The sequence below is a fragment of the Magnolia sinica genome, chromosome 18, assembly GCF_029962835.1.
Source record: "Magnolia sinica isolate HGM2019 chromosome 18, MsV1, whole genome shotgun sequence".
Lineage (NCBI taxonomy): Eukaryota > Viridiplantae > Streptophyta > Magnoliopsida > Magnoliales > Magnoliaceae > Magnolia > Magnolia sinica.
Genome location: NC_080590.1, coordinates 9054180 through 9071561, shown reverse-complemented (window position 1 = coordinate 9071561; position 17382 = coordinate 9054180). Strand labels below are relative to the sequence as shown.

General features: G+C 39.9%; 1 protein-coding gene across 1 annotated transcript; it reads left to right on the top strand.

The window, feature by feature from the left end:
• Nucleotides 1-2359: 2359 nt before the first annotated feature.
• Nucleotides 2360-17150, top strand: LOC131232554 (pyrophosphate--fructose 6-phosphate 1-phosphotransferase subunit alpha-like). Its single transcript, XM_058228860.1, has 19 exons — nucleotides 2360-2932; nucleotides 4255-4430; nucleotides 7341-7453; nucleotides 7788-7862; nucleotides 9393-9506; nucleotides 9583-9650; nucleotides 10126-10209; nucleotides 10441-10494; nucleotides 10940-11020; nucleotides 11109-11202; nucleotides 11338-11411; nucleotides 11958-12068; nucleotides 12672-12716; nucleotides 12826-12882; nucleotides 13911-14015; nucleotides 14095-14211; nucleotides 14811-14914; nucleotides 15979-16144; nucleotides 16853-17150. The coding sequence occupies exons 1-19, from the start codon at nucleotides 2849-2851 to the stop codon at nucleotides 16979-16981; spliced, it is 1851 nt and encodes a 616-aa protein (XP_058084843.1). The 5' UTR covers nucleotides 2360-2848; the 3' UTR covers nucleotides 16982-17150.
• The last annotated feature ends 232 nt before the right edge of the window (nucleotides 17151-17382 follow it).

The window sequence follows — 17382 nt, the reverse complement described above, 5'->3', positions numbered from 1 at the left end:
TATTGGTCCCATGTTGATGAATGTGTTTTATCCATGCATCCATCTATATGCGCTTCTAAATGTGACAATTGAGTAACATATGCATGTAAGTGACCGGCATCAGTTGTGAAATCCAATCCTTTGATTACACTTTCATGGTCAACCAATGGAAGTTTCACTTAATAAACTATTTTTTCTTCTCAAAAGGAAGAACTTGATCCCAAACATGGGATTGTGGGGTCAAATGCATAATTCAATACCATTTCCTGTGTTCCAAACCGAGCCCAAGTCCATGCAACCTAGAAATTGGCTGGGCCATGTTGACCTTGACAATCCGAGCCCAAGTCCATCCCAAGATATCAGAGACTAGGCCGGCCTGGCCGTTAATCATGCAATGAATGTGTAGGTCCCACCGTAAAAACATTCGGTGCTAATCTTCAATAAGAAAACTCAGGCGTACTTGGCAACCCTTTAGATAAATACAAGCCCATGTTCAGCCCTATTAGTTTTCAGAACTTAGACAAAGCTCCAATCCAGCCCATAGACCTCTAACCTCAGCCCAAGCCCATCTCAAAACAGGCTGGACTCGGGCGGGATAGGCCATCCCTGCCCAGTTGGAGAGAATCCTTGATCCGTGGCTTTATTCCGGGACAGGGTTAAGCAAGTATGGATCGGATGGTTAGGATCATCTGATCAGATTAATTGTCTCTAGCCAGGGGCCCACCGTGATGTCTATGTTATATCCACTCCATCCATTCGCTGTGCCAGATTATATTAGGATACGAACTCAAAACCGTGCAGATTCAAAACTAAAGGGGCCACACCACATGATACAGTGGGTATTGAATGCCCACCATTGAAACTTTGTTGAGGCCCATATTAAACCGTCCAAATTCCAGGGCCGGATTTGTATAGGCCACAAACCAAAACTTATACCGAAACGATGTTCTAATTGAAAGATTGGCGAACATCAAACACTGAGAAACCAGTGTCGATTTATCAGAGGCCAGAGCTGTCCCATCCGAAACGGATTAGCTACTCCCCGTGCCGCTAGCCAATGGCCAGTGGTTGGTGCTCTGTGGACCCCAACGTGATGTATGTGTCTCATCCAGGCCGTCCATCGATTTTTTCAGATAAATTTATGGTATTAACCTAAATCAGAGGTAGATAAAAATCTCAAGTCGGCCATACTGTTGTTGAAATCTCACCATTGAAAACGTCTTAGGGCAACAAAAGTTTTGGATCAAGCTTATATTTGTTTCTAGCCTTCATACAGGTCTTTATGATCTAATCTGCAGGTTGCATGTCAGGTAAACATTACAGTGGCCCATAGGAGGTTTTTAATAGGAGACGTTCAATCACTACTGTTTTCCCATGGTGTGGTCCACCTGAGATTTTTATCTTTCTTATTCATGGGAAAAATTATTGAAAAGATGTGTAAAATTGAATGGACTGTGGATAAAACACATAGATCGTGGTGGGCCCACATAGCACCGACCACTAGCCACCTGGCTAGTGGCACTGTCACTAGCCAAACCGCGTCCATCCCATCACTCTGATCATGGATTTATGATCTATCCGCAATGGGTCACAGGAATCCAACGGTTTAGATTGAATGACATATATGTCCCATGCACAACTACTGAGAGCCATATCAAATACAAGGGCATATTTGTAATTACAGGTTTTAACGAACGCCGAAAGGCCTGCGATAAGGACGGGGGAGGAATGAGGGTAGCACCGTCAGCACCAAAGATGGCAGATAGCAAGCCGTTAGCTTTCCCGCCTCGCGAGATCCGTCAGCTTGGTACGTGGGTCCCACGGCGCAACGGAATCCTACAACACCTGTTGTATACGCTATACAACACTCGAGCTCCGTGGGCCCACCGTGCTGTGCGTGTGACATCCTCTCCGTACATCAGTTGCGTCAAACAATTTTGGCGATATTACCTAAATTCAGCCCAATCCACGGTGAGGTGGACCACACCACAGGGACCAATGGAGAGGGGATGCCAACCGTAGGTTGTGTGTGGGCTTACCATCCCGGGTGTAGTCCATCCAATCCATTAATCAGGTGCGCCTCACCAGAATGAACAAAAGTACAAAACTCGAGCGGGCCTTAGCTTATGATTTTGCATTGGTTCCAGTAGTGTGGCCCACTAATTTTTCTATCAGGATGATTTTTAGGTTTGTACGGTAAAATTAAGAATGCACGCCTGATGGAAGGAGTGGATTTTAAATGCAGAATAGATCGGGCCCCACAAACTGCATGCAACAAATACTGTAACCGATTCGGGTCCAACGGTCAGGGACATGGTTGGAAAAAAAAAAAGAAGAAGAAGAAGAGAGAAGAGAACGGTCAGATATCTCGCCTAGATGCTCCCCCAGCATGTTTTCCCCTTCTAACAGACCATCTGATAATCCATACCGTTCATCTCGAAATCCCGACTATGGATGGTTCATTTGGAAAGAAAATCTGACCAATCAGGGATCTTATCCTCCATAAAGAGTGGCTTAGAAACAACGGTCCAGAAAAGCAGTTCCTAGCTCATGTCAGAGTGAACAATGAGGATCTCTGAGCAGTGAAATTTTCTTCAAGTAGACAAAATACGATAAGAGTTTCTATGTGAACGGTCTGGATCATCACGTGGTGGGGCAGACGTGGCGAGCCTTGGTAGCAAACCTCTTCAAAAGAGAAGCAAAAAACCCGGGCTTCCTCCGATTCGCCCGCGAAAGCCTGGAAACATCACAAAATCCCGATTTTAGGAGATTTCGAGTTCTTATTCTACTCTGACAATTTCGATTTCCTCTCCATCTTCACTTCCTATTTTTTGTAATTATAATTAATTGCTTCTAACGACTGAGAGAAATGGATTTCGGAGCAGTGATAGAGTTATCGGGATTGCAGAAAAATCGAAGTCTTTATGTGCCCGAGCTCCCTCCTTCCCTTCAGGTTCCTTTCTCTGTTTCACAGATCAGACGGTTCAGATCGTCCGATCAGTAAGATTTTCCTACCGTGGCTGATCCACGGTGGGACCCACTTATGAATTGTTGATCCTTCTGTGTCGCTTTGGCCCATCTTCAAGCGATCTGTACTGCACATCTGATGGGCCCAAAACCGCCTTCTCAGGGAGATCCTAGCTGCCTGATAGTTGGTATGCAAAATGGATTGTTTGGATTTGGTCCATGTGTGGTGGATGCTACCAGATGAATGGACCGGATCGTTGAAAGGTGGGCCCCACATATACCAGAAGTGAAGTAAGCTCAGCTAATTCTAGCTGAAAAAATGGTGTGATAAGAAAAAGGTTAGTAGTCCGTGCAAATTTCATACTTGCCAAGGACTATGGCCCCCCTATTGGCTGGAAGCAAGGGTCCCAACCCTGAAGTGGGGCTCGTCTTTGGCAGCCAATGGAGGGCTGTGGTCATAGAGGACCACAGTTTGTGTGGACCTTGTGACGCAGGGATGGGTGTGATGAGGTCCATCACTCTCTTCCTCAAGGGGATAATTATTCCGAATCCGCGGAGCTTCTCTAGACTCGTCACAAAGATTCCTACAGTGAGGGAAAATAGAAAAATAGAAATAAATTCTAAGAAATTCGAATATTAATTGATTCATGATAAAAACGAATTTACGACCATTTCAATAGTGATACCAAACCTAAGAAGAAGTTTCAGAATCAAACTCCAACTCAAACTTTATAAACGGTCATGATTCCTACTAGACTTCATGGTTTTTGGCCAAAAATAGTAAGCATCCAATTTCACATAACCATGTTATTCTCCTAAATTTTTTAAGCCCTTTCCAAGTTGGTCACAACTCCTAAAGCTCTAAGAATTAAGAGTTATGATTGAACTAAAACTTATTATGAATAGTAAAAACGAAATTAAAAAGGATTTTCGACCGTCGGTCCGATGGAATCTTGCAAATTCGGCATGGGCACCCCGGCATAGTGGTGTTGGGTGGGTGGCTAAAGTAGCTTCTCCTACCCCAAAATCATATATGGTACGTGGAATAACTCATCCCGGTTTGCCAGATATGCCTGTTTTCACGGTCCTGATCACTTCTGCCTCTGATTGGGCCTTCTCTGGTCCATCTTGGACATGAAAGGGTCTGCGACCCGCGTTACATCACCTTGAAATCAGACCTCATACTGTAATACCTCTAAATTTAGTGGTAGCATTATCCTATAAGCTGATTATGTGGGATTAAAAAGGAAATGGTGCTTGCAGCTACAGGATCAGTAGTCTAACTGTCTTCTATTATTGTTCTATCAGGGAAGTGCAGTGCAAGCTGAATTTGGAGATGCTACTGCTGCTGCTGATCCCTCAGATGCTCAGTCAATTAGTCGATTGTGTCCTCTGACTTATGGGCAGCCGTTGATTCATTTCTCGACTCCATCTAATGATGTCCCTAATGGCCACTCTGCGAAAGAATCACCGCCGACAATTAGGTAATAAATGCAGTGTAATTATAGGATGCAGTTTTCTGATGCTCAGGATTCTGTGTGTATGGGGCCTGCTTCGGTTATTCGATGGGCCCCACCACAGATTGGAGATCCATGGTAAATTCCCAGACCCAAAAATGCTAGGGAAATGGTTTTGTTAATCACATTTTAATTACACTTATTCCCAATGGTTTTAGTGTTCTGTTTTGAAATGGATTTGTGATTGTCCAACCTGGCTAGGTGGCAGCCTAGGAATGGATCTCACCCCACTCTCAAATGATAGATGAGCCATTAGGTGTTTTAGTCGTCGTTGGTTTGCCTCAATAACATTCTCCTTTGGCGGCATTTCGATAAGCAAGGATTCATCTTTCAAAAGATTCTAACCTTTGAATTTTAGCCTTTTTCTCAATTGAATGTGAGCCATTGCTTTGTTTCTTCTTGATCATCAACTTGTTGGTCACCAATTAGATGGTTGAATTTTTTAATATGAGAAATCAATGAACCTCGGCCTCTAACACACAGGATGCAATCGATTAAAGAAATTTATATCTATATATATATATATATATATATATATATATATATATATATATATATATAAAGAAGAAGATTGTGGCAGAGAACCCATCAGTCCTCTAGTCAAGGACTAGACATCACAAAAGCTCCATCTAGAATCTTCTTCCAAGCCAATATATATCTTAAGAACTATTTCCAATGTTTATAATCATGCTTGACATGTCCAACCAAAACCTTTACATACACTTGAAATAAAAGAAAGAAAGCCCTAATTTATAAGAAGACTAGAAATTCATCACAACCCTATGGGCTTTTTTATATTTGGCCATAACTCACTCAGACGATATTAAAATTGTATGATCTTCTGGTCGTTTGAATCTAATTCCATAGGATATCAACTGTGACCAATTTCATGTATTCTAAAACCATTTGATGCACAAAAAGTGGCCCACCAAAAGAGTGACAAAAAACACAAAAAGGAAAATTATTAAATAATCCATGACTAGACTTAACCCTGCAAAATATAAATGTTATGAATATGAGAGCCATCCAATTGATCCCATCAGATCCATAATGTAATCCGAGCGTTGATACTATCAGATTATCATCAGACCATGATCTGGTCCAAATCACTGGTTAAGACAATCTGAATGGTTGGATTCATCAGATCTTTGATCAACCAGCTTGTGTGGTTGTTTGCTTGCATCAACCTCAAATGCATGGACTCTACCTGTGCCAATGATCAGGAGCCACAGTTCCTCATGAATGCATCATTGCTTCCAACTCCATCTTCATAATCATGAAGAAAAGGAAACCAAGGTGCTTGAATGGCAACCTCTCTTGGGCACTCTTTATGAAGGTCTGTTTATTTTAATCAGATAGTTGGATCTGCATAAATAGCATTTCCAATCTATATGATCAATGAATATGAAGTATCGTCTAACTGCTCATGTTATTCCATGGTTGAGCTGTTACAAGAATCGAAGATGACATATTACAATCACATTCATACAAGATAAGACATTACAATCACATTCATACACTAAAGGTGTGTTTGGATGTTTAGCTGAATGAAATTGCAAACATTCGGTTTAATCAAGTGGAAATGACCCAAGCAAGTAATGTTATCTAGTGCAGTGTTCGAAATATCGGTATCGCGTTGCATATTGCACCCTTGGGATACGGATACGTATCGGTTATCATATGGGATATATCGGTTATATTGTGTAATGTATTGCTATTGTTAGAAACATGGGGAAACATTGGGAAATTGGTTGAATTTTTCAATGAAACTTCGGTGATGGTTAAAAAAGACATCAATACACACTTATAATGAAAACGTTATAAAAAAACAAGTACACATAATAGGTTTTCTTTGTATGGGTTCCTAATCCGTGCATTGTCTAACTGAATTGATGCAAGTATATTCAAAGTCTTCATATAATTTATACATGTAAGAAGACATGTGGAAACACAAGCAATACATTCAAAAGCAAAAGAAGAATCACTAGATCAAGTTACATACATATTTGATTTTATGTTTGGACTCATAGATTGCAACCGACTTGTTAGAAATTGGGTTTTTTTTTTTTTTTGTTAAAAAAAAAAAAGAACAAAGAAAAACTTAGACCATCTCCTCTAAATCTCAAAGTTGAAGTTCTCAATCCATGATTTAAAAAATAAATAAATAAATAAATAAATTCCACAACTTAGACCATCTCCCCCAAATCTCAAAATTGAAGTTCTCAATCCATGATTTTTTTTAAAAACAATTTCCGCAACTTAGACTATCTCCTCCAAATCTCAAAATTGAAGTTCTCAATCCATAATTTTTCATGCAAAACGTGAAAAATCATGGATTTGTAATAATTTGACACTGATTTAACATGATTTACAGAAGAAGAAAAAATGATCGAAAATTGAAAATGCTCATCAGATCTAACATATGGGATATATCCCGCTACTTGTGTGTTTCATATCGCACAGGTGGATACAAGATATATCATAGGATATATAGGCCGATATCATTGATACTTAAAACATTGATCCAGTGTTCATGACATGGAAGTAGCATTCACATTGAAGTTACATTTCTTTCGAGTCCATCTTGAAACAAATGTAAACGCAAAAATCTCAATTTGGTTCTTTCACTCCCTTAGACTAAAATTCAAGTCAGTGCTGCAGACAGACATGCTCTAATATTCATATTGCCGCATCCTACATAGATCTTGTTGCTTCTTTGATAGTGGTGGGCCTCTTGCCTTACCATACGGCCATAAGCTGCCACTTTTTCTGCTGATTGGTGTCCCCGATCTCTTGTATCACATGTTAGATTTGTTAATTCATGTTATTTACTCAATCTTGTAGCTAGCACATTCATGACCAAATGGCTATTTCTAGGGTTGGGGTTCTGTTTTGTGGGCGCCAGTCGCCAGGAGGACATAACGTTGTCTGTGGGCTTTATGATGCCATCAAGTCTCACAATCCCAAAAGCACTTTGATAGGATTTTGCGGTGAGTGTTTCCTTTTTTGATGGATATGGTTCCAAGCTGCAGTTCTTGCACAACTTTATTCATGTGCCGAAGCACTTCTCTTGTTTTCCAATATGTTTTTCAAGTTCAGCTTGTCCAAATACAAACAAGTAATTAATAGGCACATTCACTAAGGTTCTTCCATGATTGGCTATGATATGCTCCATTGAATTTCATTTTATCAAATTGATGAAAGAAAAGTTCCATACGTTAACACACCAGGCATAGATGAATGATATCCTTCCATTTCAGTTCCATTTATCTCTCCTAGTCTAGAGTCCTTATTTTGATGATATATGCATCCTCCTGAAAACAGGGGGAACTGAAGGTCTATTTGCGCAAAAAACCATAGAGATCACAAAGGATATTGCATTGACTTATCGCAATCAGGGTATATTTCCAAGCTTTTCCTTTCCATGCCATTTATTTGAATTTATTTGAGCTGTTCACCACAATTCATACTATCTTAAATGCTTTAGAAGCACACTACCATCTAAAGGAAGAAAGGTGATAGATAGGACTAAAACATGAGAAATAAGGAATCTGTCTCATGTTAAAGAACCATGGAACTGCAGAGTCATTTTTCTCCTTTCATGTTGAAATGATGTACTTTTGTGGCCAAATAGCTTCAAGGATGCCTCCTATATAAAGTCAAATTCTTTTTAAAAAAATATCACGAAAACAAAGAATGTTCACTTCAATGTTTTCCACCTATAGATTCGCATGAGACATTCCTGGTGAAGAAGGGTTGATGACAAACAGGCAGCTGATTGTTGAATTCTTGCCTAGAAATCACAAGACATACAAGCCAAGACCAAATTACTGGGACAAGGCTATGGTGATGATGATGATGATGATGATGTTCTATGTTATGCATTTGCATGTTGGCATTTTGGATACTGGTCACGAAAGGGTGATTCACATGGCTGCCAACTTCTTATAATTTCCTCCATACACTCGGCACACTTCTTGTGAGGATGGAATCACATTGATCAAGCAGTTCATTGCATGATGGCGATATAGCTCAAAAACTGAACCAACTGGATTATGTAAGCTTTCAGATTTGATGGTTAAGACCAAGTTGAGCAAAAGAATGAGTAGTTGTCTGCATTCAATGGACAAAAATAGCATCCGTCAGAATGCTAGGATTGTAAAATTGCATGACTTTTGGGATCAGCCTTTTCAATTGTCCAAGACATCTACTTCATTAACCTAGCTTGAAAATGGATGGTTAAGAAGCAAACAAATGAGGGATTTCTGCCTTCTATTGAACAAGATTGCACCTGTAATCTGGCTTGGATTAAGGGTGCAACTTGGGCTGGTTGGGTTGGATTGAGGGTCAACCCAAGACTGACCAAACCTCAAGAGGACCCAACCTACAACCCAGCATGGGTAGGGCCCGCCTCACATAGGCCGCCCACCCTGAGTGTGTCCCCACATACCACAGGCTACCCCACTCGAGCTCGGTGCGAAAATGTTCCTGCATTAATCATCCCCAGTGAGGAGTCTCGAACACGAAACCTCTTGCTCTGATACCACTTTAATGCATGACAATTAACCATTTACTCTAAAAGCTTGAACTAATAGAGCGTGGCGAATCAATCCCTTTATCTCATAGCCCAGGCCCCACATTTTATGGGTTAAGACCTCGGCCAAACCCCTGTCGTGGGCCCCAAATCACATCGGTACCGCCTCACTTGGGCCACCCACCCTAAGTGTGTCCCCACATCCCATAGGCTACCCCACTCGAACCCGGTGTGAAAATGCTCCTGCATTAAGTAGCCTACTTCATATTTTGTTCTTTGTATGTGATAATGTTAACGAGTTCTTGCCCACAAAACAGAACCGTCTCAGCCGTACATTTGTCAATCATTTCAAGTGAACTTGAACTTGGATTGAATTTTTTGCATCTCTTGCTAAGGTGGTTATGATATGCTGGGGAGAACGAAGGATCAGATAAGGACAACTGAACAAGTGAATGCTGCATTAGCGACATGCCAAGCATTGAAGCTAGATGGGCTTGTGATTATAGGAGGTAAATCCTAGCTTAACTAATATCAATTGATTGATATTTCTACCTGTTTTCTCACATTCTATTTCTTTTCACAAAGGTGTCACATCCAACACTGATGCAGCTCAGCTCGCCGAGACATTCTCCGAAGCAAAATGCCAAACTAAGGTGCTTTATTCTTTTAGTTTAGCATGATGCCTTGGGTATTTTTATGTTTTGAAGAACCTTGCTTTTTTGTGAACTCTGAGACACAAAAAAAAAAAGGGGGTTGTTTCATCTATACAGTGAGTAATGATCACAATCTTTTGGAGTGTTCCTGACAGAAGCTGGCATGGCTTGTTCTGACTCGATCAGGATTGATGTATGCTTCACGCACACACACGTGTGTGTGTGTGTGTGTGTTGTGGAGGGGGGCAACAATCGAGGTGGTTGGGAACTCATGTCACTTTCCACCATGGTTTTAAGACTCATCCCTCTAAGTCACCCCTGAATTGGGCAAGTCCAGCCAATTCAGCCCCGACTAAGTTGAGTTGTGACTGGAACGGGGACCGAACGAGTCAATCTGAATTGTTTAACCATGTTCTCCACGAAACTGAGATGATTTGCTATCGGACAATGTAAATTTCCTCCTCTGGTCTTGTAGGTGGTTGGTGTTCCTGTTACCTTATATGGGGATTTGAAGAACCAGTTCGTTGAAGCAAATGTTGGATTTGATACGATTTGCAAGGTACCTTGGTGATCATCTCCGCTCATTTTCCTACCTTTCTTCCAAATCAGGCTTGGAAGATGGCTCTATAACAAAATGAGCATGCACACTATCTATGAAACGTGTCTTTCTATACTTCTCATGGAATTGCACCGTCTTGACATCAATAGACTAGTCACATTAGTCCTCTCTATGGCTGAAAATGAAAAAGCATAACCATTAGACTTTGTGCCGCTGCTGTTATGTTGTCAGGTAAATGCGCAACTTATCAGCAATCTATGCACAGATGCGCTCTCTGCAGAAAAGGTACAATCACATATTTCCTTCAAAATGGTCATAACCCATCACTGTTTGGTAACTAAAAAATTTCTCTTTCTTTCTAGGCTGCATTGGGATGCATAAGTGACATGAATTGTAAACACTCAGTTTAATAAAAGAGGAAATGACAAGAACAAGTGTTTACAATGTTTCCTACTAGTATTCATAATGAGACTTGGCCCCTCAAATTGCAGTTCCATTTTTATTTTATTTTTCAAAAAGAAAATTCCAACTTGAAAGTATCAGACCCAAGTTCTTCACTATGCCAAGGAAACAACAGTTTGGTTGTTCTCACTTTATTGGACTAATGATTGCAATTCAATCTGATAATGCACCCAAAGACAGCCTGAGTGCATTCACTCAGTTCAGTTCAGGTTATCTCACTTCATTGGTTTCATATATGCATACCGATTTCTCTCGTTCTCTCTTCCAGTATTATTATTTCATCCGGCTCATGGGAAGGAAGGCATCTCATGTTACTTTGGAATGCGCACTCCAATCCAATCCAAATATGGTTAGTTCCTGTTGTTGAATGCTTGATTTTTGTGATTCGTTTATGATTTTACAGATAAGAAACTTGCTCTTGAGCATTGTCTGGTCAGGTCATCCTCAGTGAGGAGGTTTCCTCCTCAATGCTCAGTCTCTTTGATATAACAAAACAGATCTGTGATGCAGTTCAAGCAAGGGCGGAACAAGGTTGGTTTTTCTGTGTTTATACAGGAAATATTGCTATGACATCAATGGATTTTTGGGACTTACATTCTCATCATATTTAACACTCTTTTTCTTTTTCTTTTTTTCTTTTCTTTTCTTTTGTTTTTGTCATGTTAGACAAATACCATGGAGTGATCCTTTTACCCGAGGGCCTCATTGAAAGTATACCTGAAGTACATGCACTGTTGCAGGTAACTCAAGTGTATTTTCAAAAGCTTAGTACCTGTTTATCTATTCAAGGCTTGATAGCCCCATGCACTTCTACAGATGGACATGTGCCAATCAGGCATGTGTGAACGACGCAGAGATGTACCATTCGAGACACACCATATGTAGATCTTGGCCAAAATCTCAGGCTGTTTGCATATCATGCTGGCCAAACATGTACAAAAACTGGTTGTTTTCATACATTTGTAGAGTACCTTGTAGTTGAATAGCCTGAATTTTTGGCCAAACCATCTAGGCAGTGGGTCCCACCAGATATATGGGTTGGAAGTCCTACATGTACAAGCTACACAACCTCTTATCTGTTTTTTTAACGGTTCTTGTATTCGTGTCTGTGAAATATATGATCTCATGCAGGCATATGCAGTGTTTGGAGATGAGCATATTTTTTATGGAGATTAAGTAGGATAAACTAATGACAATAAAAATTAATCTGTTTCTTGTGAATCACGAGCAGATAAATAGTCTTCTTTTCTATTTAGTTTCTCTGAGTGTGAAAGGTGACTCACCAGGAAATACATGGTCTTCAAAAGAAAGGAGTTCCCATGGACAAAATTTTGGCACAATTGTCACCTTGGGCTTCTGCTTTGTTCGAGTTCTTGCCACCATTCATCAAGAAGCAGGTAATCAACACTTTAAATGAACTATTCTTCACATTCTTTCCTCTTCCGGGTTTTCCAGCAGTGGAAGGGAGATACCCATCCAATTGGGTCCCTGTTAAATATGAAATGTTAGTTATAATTGTCCATTTTCATTGGATGGCTAGGATAATCCGAAAGGAGAGATGGTAGGTAATGCCTCGTCACATGATGGGGCCCACCAGGGCCCCAGATCAATGGCTTAGGTTACCAAAAGATGGTCCCTACCTGTACTATTGTCGGGCCAAAAACAAAAACATTTTTCTTTCAATCACCCCTCAAAAGATGGTCCCCACCTGTAACCTTAGTTTTACTGCCAATTGATGTATGCTGATTCCAAATGTGATCTTCTTCTTGCAAACGTAATTCTTTTTAAAAGTACATATATAATCTCATCGAAATTATTTCTCAGAAGTAAAAGGTGTTGTGATTCCACTTCTCCCCCTCGGAACATTGAAAAAATATTCATCATGTCCTAAAAAAATCTGTTTTCTCCTCAACCATAACAATTTCTTGGCCAGTACTATGGACCATGTTTCTTCATGCTGAATTAGATGTTAGTCTTATGGTGCAAACTTTATGATGCAGCTTCTTCTTTTGCCTGAATCAGACAACTCTGCACAGTTGTCTCAGGTATATATGATTGGAAAGATGCTTGAATTTATTTTTTTTCTTTTCTTTTCTTTTCTTTTCTTTTCATTGCGAAACCAATATGATTTCCATTTTTCTTTTATAACTGCAGATCGAAACTGAGAAGCTTTTGGCTCAACTAGTGGAGACAGGGATGGACATGCGATTGGTAAGTCAGAAGTTAGTCATGGAGCAACTTCTTTTTCACAAAAAATAAAAATAAAAAAGCCATGCCTGATTAAGTAGGTCAATATTTTGACTTCATATCTAGCATGTTAATATACATGTATTAATGTGCTTATTTACATCTACCTGAATATATTTCCAAAATAAGTGTGTAATAACAATTGGTGTCGAGAGAGATCAAAGAGGCAATTCATGGCATGCCAATGCATGGTTCAGGCAACTATCAGGTGGGCCCCACCATGAACATGTACATCATCTAGTGGGCCACACATGTATGAGAAAAGCGGCCAATTAGGAAAAAAAGATGACCAACAGTCTGTATCCAATTAACCTGCCCAAAAGGATGTGGATCGAGGTAGTAAGAAAAGACTTGATGACATATGGTCTAACTGAAGGTAATGCAGGGGCATTTTCACACCAGGCTCAAGTGGAGTGGCATGTGGGATGCAGGGGCACACTTGGGGTGGGCGGCCCGTGTGAGGTGGGTGACTCGTGTGATTTGGGGCCCACGAGGAGGGTTCGGCTGAGGACCTAACCAATGGATGTGGGGCTTGGGCTATGAGATAAAGGGATTAATTCACCATGCTCTATCAATTCGAGATTTTAGAGTAAGTGGTTAATTGTCCTGCATCAGAAGGTCTGGCCCTTGATAGAATGGAATGGTGGAATAGGATTTCATGTAGCTGATCCAATTAATAGGGATAAGCTTAGATGATGACGATGACCCATCTGATGAGTTTCCTCGATCTCGCATGCATATTCCGTGCTGGAAATTTTGCAGTGAATAGCCTCCTAAATTGCCATTTCCCAATTTCTTAGATAAAATACCACGGTAATAGAACTAGCAAAATAATTGAGAGGATTCTGAAATGGCCTACAAATGATGTCGAATATCTGTTTTCTGTAGATGATGTGGATTGATTAATCATTACTTCCTCTCTACTTCCGATTCTTGGTAATTTTGATAAATTCTTTCAGTAGTCTTGGGTTTGCTAACGGTCAAATTTACAGAAGAATGGCACTTATAAAGGGAAGAAATTCAATTCTATTTGCCATTTCTTCGGGTATCAAGCTCGAGGATCACTCCCATCTAAGTTTGACTGCGATTATGCATATGTAAGGTTTTTAGCCATCATTTGATTTTACATTCATAGTTAGAAATCAAGTTTTTGAATCTAATATAAACTACATGCAGGTTCTCGGTCATGCTTCTTATCATCTTTTAGCAGCTGGATGTAATGGTTACATGGCTACAGTGACCAACCTCAAACAACATGTCTCTAACTGGCGCTGTGGTGGTGCTCCATTGACGGTTATTTATCTAATGTTTTATTTCTGCTTGTCTTGAAAATTATCTAGTGCAGTACCAGTGTGATTTACAGAGAAAAACATTTCATGAGACTGAGTGTTCTTAGACCGAAACAACAGTTAATTTCCAATGTTCTCTAAGTAGAAGACCCACATGATTTTGGTTCTCTTATGGAGTACCCTATGTGGAAAAAATCATCCTTGCATTTATCAACTTAGACCCTTATTTTATTTATTTTCTTTTTTATGCTTTCCACTCTTTTTAAAAAAATAAAAATAAAAATTTAAAAGATATTTTTTCTGCTTTCCAAAATGCACCATTTTTGCAACCATTGTATTCAAACATAAAAAAGAAGAGTTTTGGAGTTCAGATGTATTCTTTCATCGTTACAGAAAAATTTGTTTAATCTGAGAATATAAAAAATAAGTATAAATTAAGATGTTATGAAAATATTGTGCAATTTATCCATTATTTACTAATATCAGTGAAAATCAAGATGCATCAGCTTTTGTTATAAGACGTCCAATGGCCATGCCTTTTGCTCTAACTACAGATTTACCTTTTGCTCTAACTACAGATTTACATGCAATTGTTTATGGCAGGCAATGATGGCAGTTAATCGGTTGCTGCATGGTCCTGGCATCTCCCCAATTGGAAAACCATCTATTCATCCGGCTGCTGTCGATTTGAAAGGAAAACCATACCAGTAAGCATTTCATTTTTAGTCTTTCAAAAACTTACTTTTTCAGTCTTGAAAGTTCCCTAATAGTCATTTGTTCCAAAATTACTCTTCAATACAGTAAGACGGCTTGTTGCATATTTAGGGTGCGTTTGGATGCATTGCTGAACTGAATTGCAATTATTTGTTGAAAAAAAGTGTAAACCAACCAAATTCTGATTTCCTTAGCATTCTTATTGCAATTATGTTTCTTTCAAATTAGACTTGAAAGGAATGAAGCTACACCTTTTAAGGGCTACTGACTGCCTCATTATGAGTACTAGGAAGTATTTTCAATTTCTGTCATTTACTTTGACTAAACCAGATGTTCGTAATCCAATTCACTCGTGCATCCAAACACAACCTTATTCAACAATGGAGGTAGAAACCTTGTTAGTCACACAATTTCGATGAATGACACAAGGTGCAATATAAATACACAGAATGCTAGACGTAAAGAATTACCATCTCTTCCTACCAAAGGAACATGGATAAGAATTAGATTACTTTATAATCTAGCTGAAGAGCATGCATTAACATTCTTTGGCTTGCATGTTAGAGCTCACCAAACAGTGAATCAGTACTATGGATCACAGGCTGTGGAGTGAACCAGAACCACCAACAAAGATGAGAAGAGCAATCAAAGCCCTGCTAAGGAGATTGACATGAAGAGGATCTCAGTACGCACATATGCCAACATGGCACGTGTCAGAAAATTCATCAGGTTGAGCCCACAATGAACAACCCCCAAAAATCAGGCTGGTCCATTCTTCAGGAGGGGCCATGGTGCATGCTCATCTTCAATCTTCTTCTTTTTTTCTGTAACCATCCATTTTCTCATCAATGTGCCACCCACCTGATGAAGGGACTGGCCTGTTCATGGTGGTCCAACCACCTGATGAAAAGCCCAGATCTTGCAGCTGTACTGCGAAGATCCTCTTCAAAATAGATCTCCTCCAGATTTATCCAATAACTAATTTGAAACTTTGGTAAATTTTGATTGTCATTTCACACATTTCCAAAAACATTTATTCAGTTAGAGGTGCCCACAGATTCCTGCTTAGTAATGCCGAAAAACTCTTGATGAGTGATCTTTACCGGAATCCGGGACCTATTCAGTTCGAGGGACCCGATTCAGAGAGCAAGACCATAAGTCTATGTGTAGAGGACCAGGACTACATGGGAAGGATAAAGGAATTGCAAGCTTACCTTGACAAGGTATGCATACATTCAGCAACCAAATTCTATTCCTTGCATTCTCTTTCCCACTTCTTTTTCTTTTTGTTTAATCTGAGAACTTGCAGAATGCAAAAGGGCTGGTACTCTTCAAATGTGAATGTGTTCTGCGGCTTCTAGTTTTTACTACCATATTTGTTTAGGGTTGCATCACTTTAACCAAGAGCTAGAATCTGGAGTGTGGTTTCCATAACATGTTAAATGATGGTAACACATCCACTGGACCAGAAGCATATATGTACATCAATCCAAACCATCCAAAATGTGGGCCTCATTGTGGATGAAGCATAACTTAAAGGTCACACTGATATAACAATCCAATTGTCTAATTGAGGGCTATCAGATGGGGGTAGTTAGAAGTTAATGGTCAGAGGATAAATTCAGAAGGCAAAGTGAGATGGTAAGGATCATGTAGTCCGTCTGATTTCCAGGCTATGCTACATGTATACCATGTGTATAGTGGATTGTCGACACTATTTAAAGACGTGTTGATAGACCCGTGGGCAGAGTTCCGCCGCACCTTTTTCCGATAGCTAAGCTGGCTGGGTCAAATCTGAGACCTCAGCGTTTCAACGCACCCCGTCCACCATTGAACCAGGCTTGAACCAAAAGAGCACTTGGTTATTTTCTTTTCTGTTCTGTTCTCTTTTTTTCTTTTTAATGTGTCACATGTGTGTGTGTGGGGTACAGGTGAAAACGATGGTGAAACCAGGTTGTTCGCAAGAGGTCTTGAAGGCTGCGTTGAGCTCCATGGCCGCTGTCATTGATGTACTCACCCTCATGTCTTCCCCTATGTCCAAGGGGCATATCCTGTTGTAAGCACAGATGCTTTACTATCGCAGTGTCATTTATCATAATTATTTTCATTAGAAGGCATCTCTCCCTTCTGCAAGAAATGTTTTACAATAGTTTCATACGTAAGAGATACAGAGTTCTTATGTTTGACGAGCGATTCATTTATCTAAGACAATGGTGTATTAATTCTCTATCAGAAGGCCTTTGCTTTCATGGCACCAGAAAATTAAGTCAGCATATGGCTTTGGGACGACTACTTATTCTCTCTGGGCTTGTTTGAATTCGTGAAAGAAAAGGAAATATCCTTTCCCATGAAATGCAGTTTCCACTTCCTCATTTTCCTGAACAATCAGGAAATTTATGTTCCCACCTCTCCTGAGAAAGGCATTTTCCCATGATGGAAATAAAAATGGATTTGTCACAAA

Bases quoted from the DNA above. Each gene is read 5' to 3' on its own strand.
- LOC131232554 (XM_058228860.1), top strand. From the start codon at position 2,849: ATGGATTTCGGAGCAGTGATAGAGTTATCGGGATTGCAGAAAAATCGA. The intron at 2,933-4,254 runs GTTCCTTTCTCT...TTGTTCTATCAG, and splicing joins AGCTCCCTCCTTCCCTTCAG to GGAAGTGCAGTGCAAGCTGA. The intron at 7,454-7,787 runs GTGAGTGTTTCC...TCCTGAAAACAG, and splicing joins CACTTTGATAGGATTTTGCG to GGGGAACTGAAGGTCTATTT.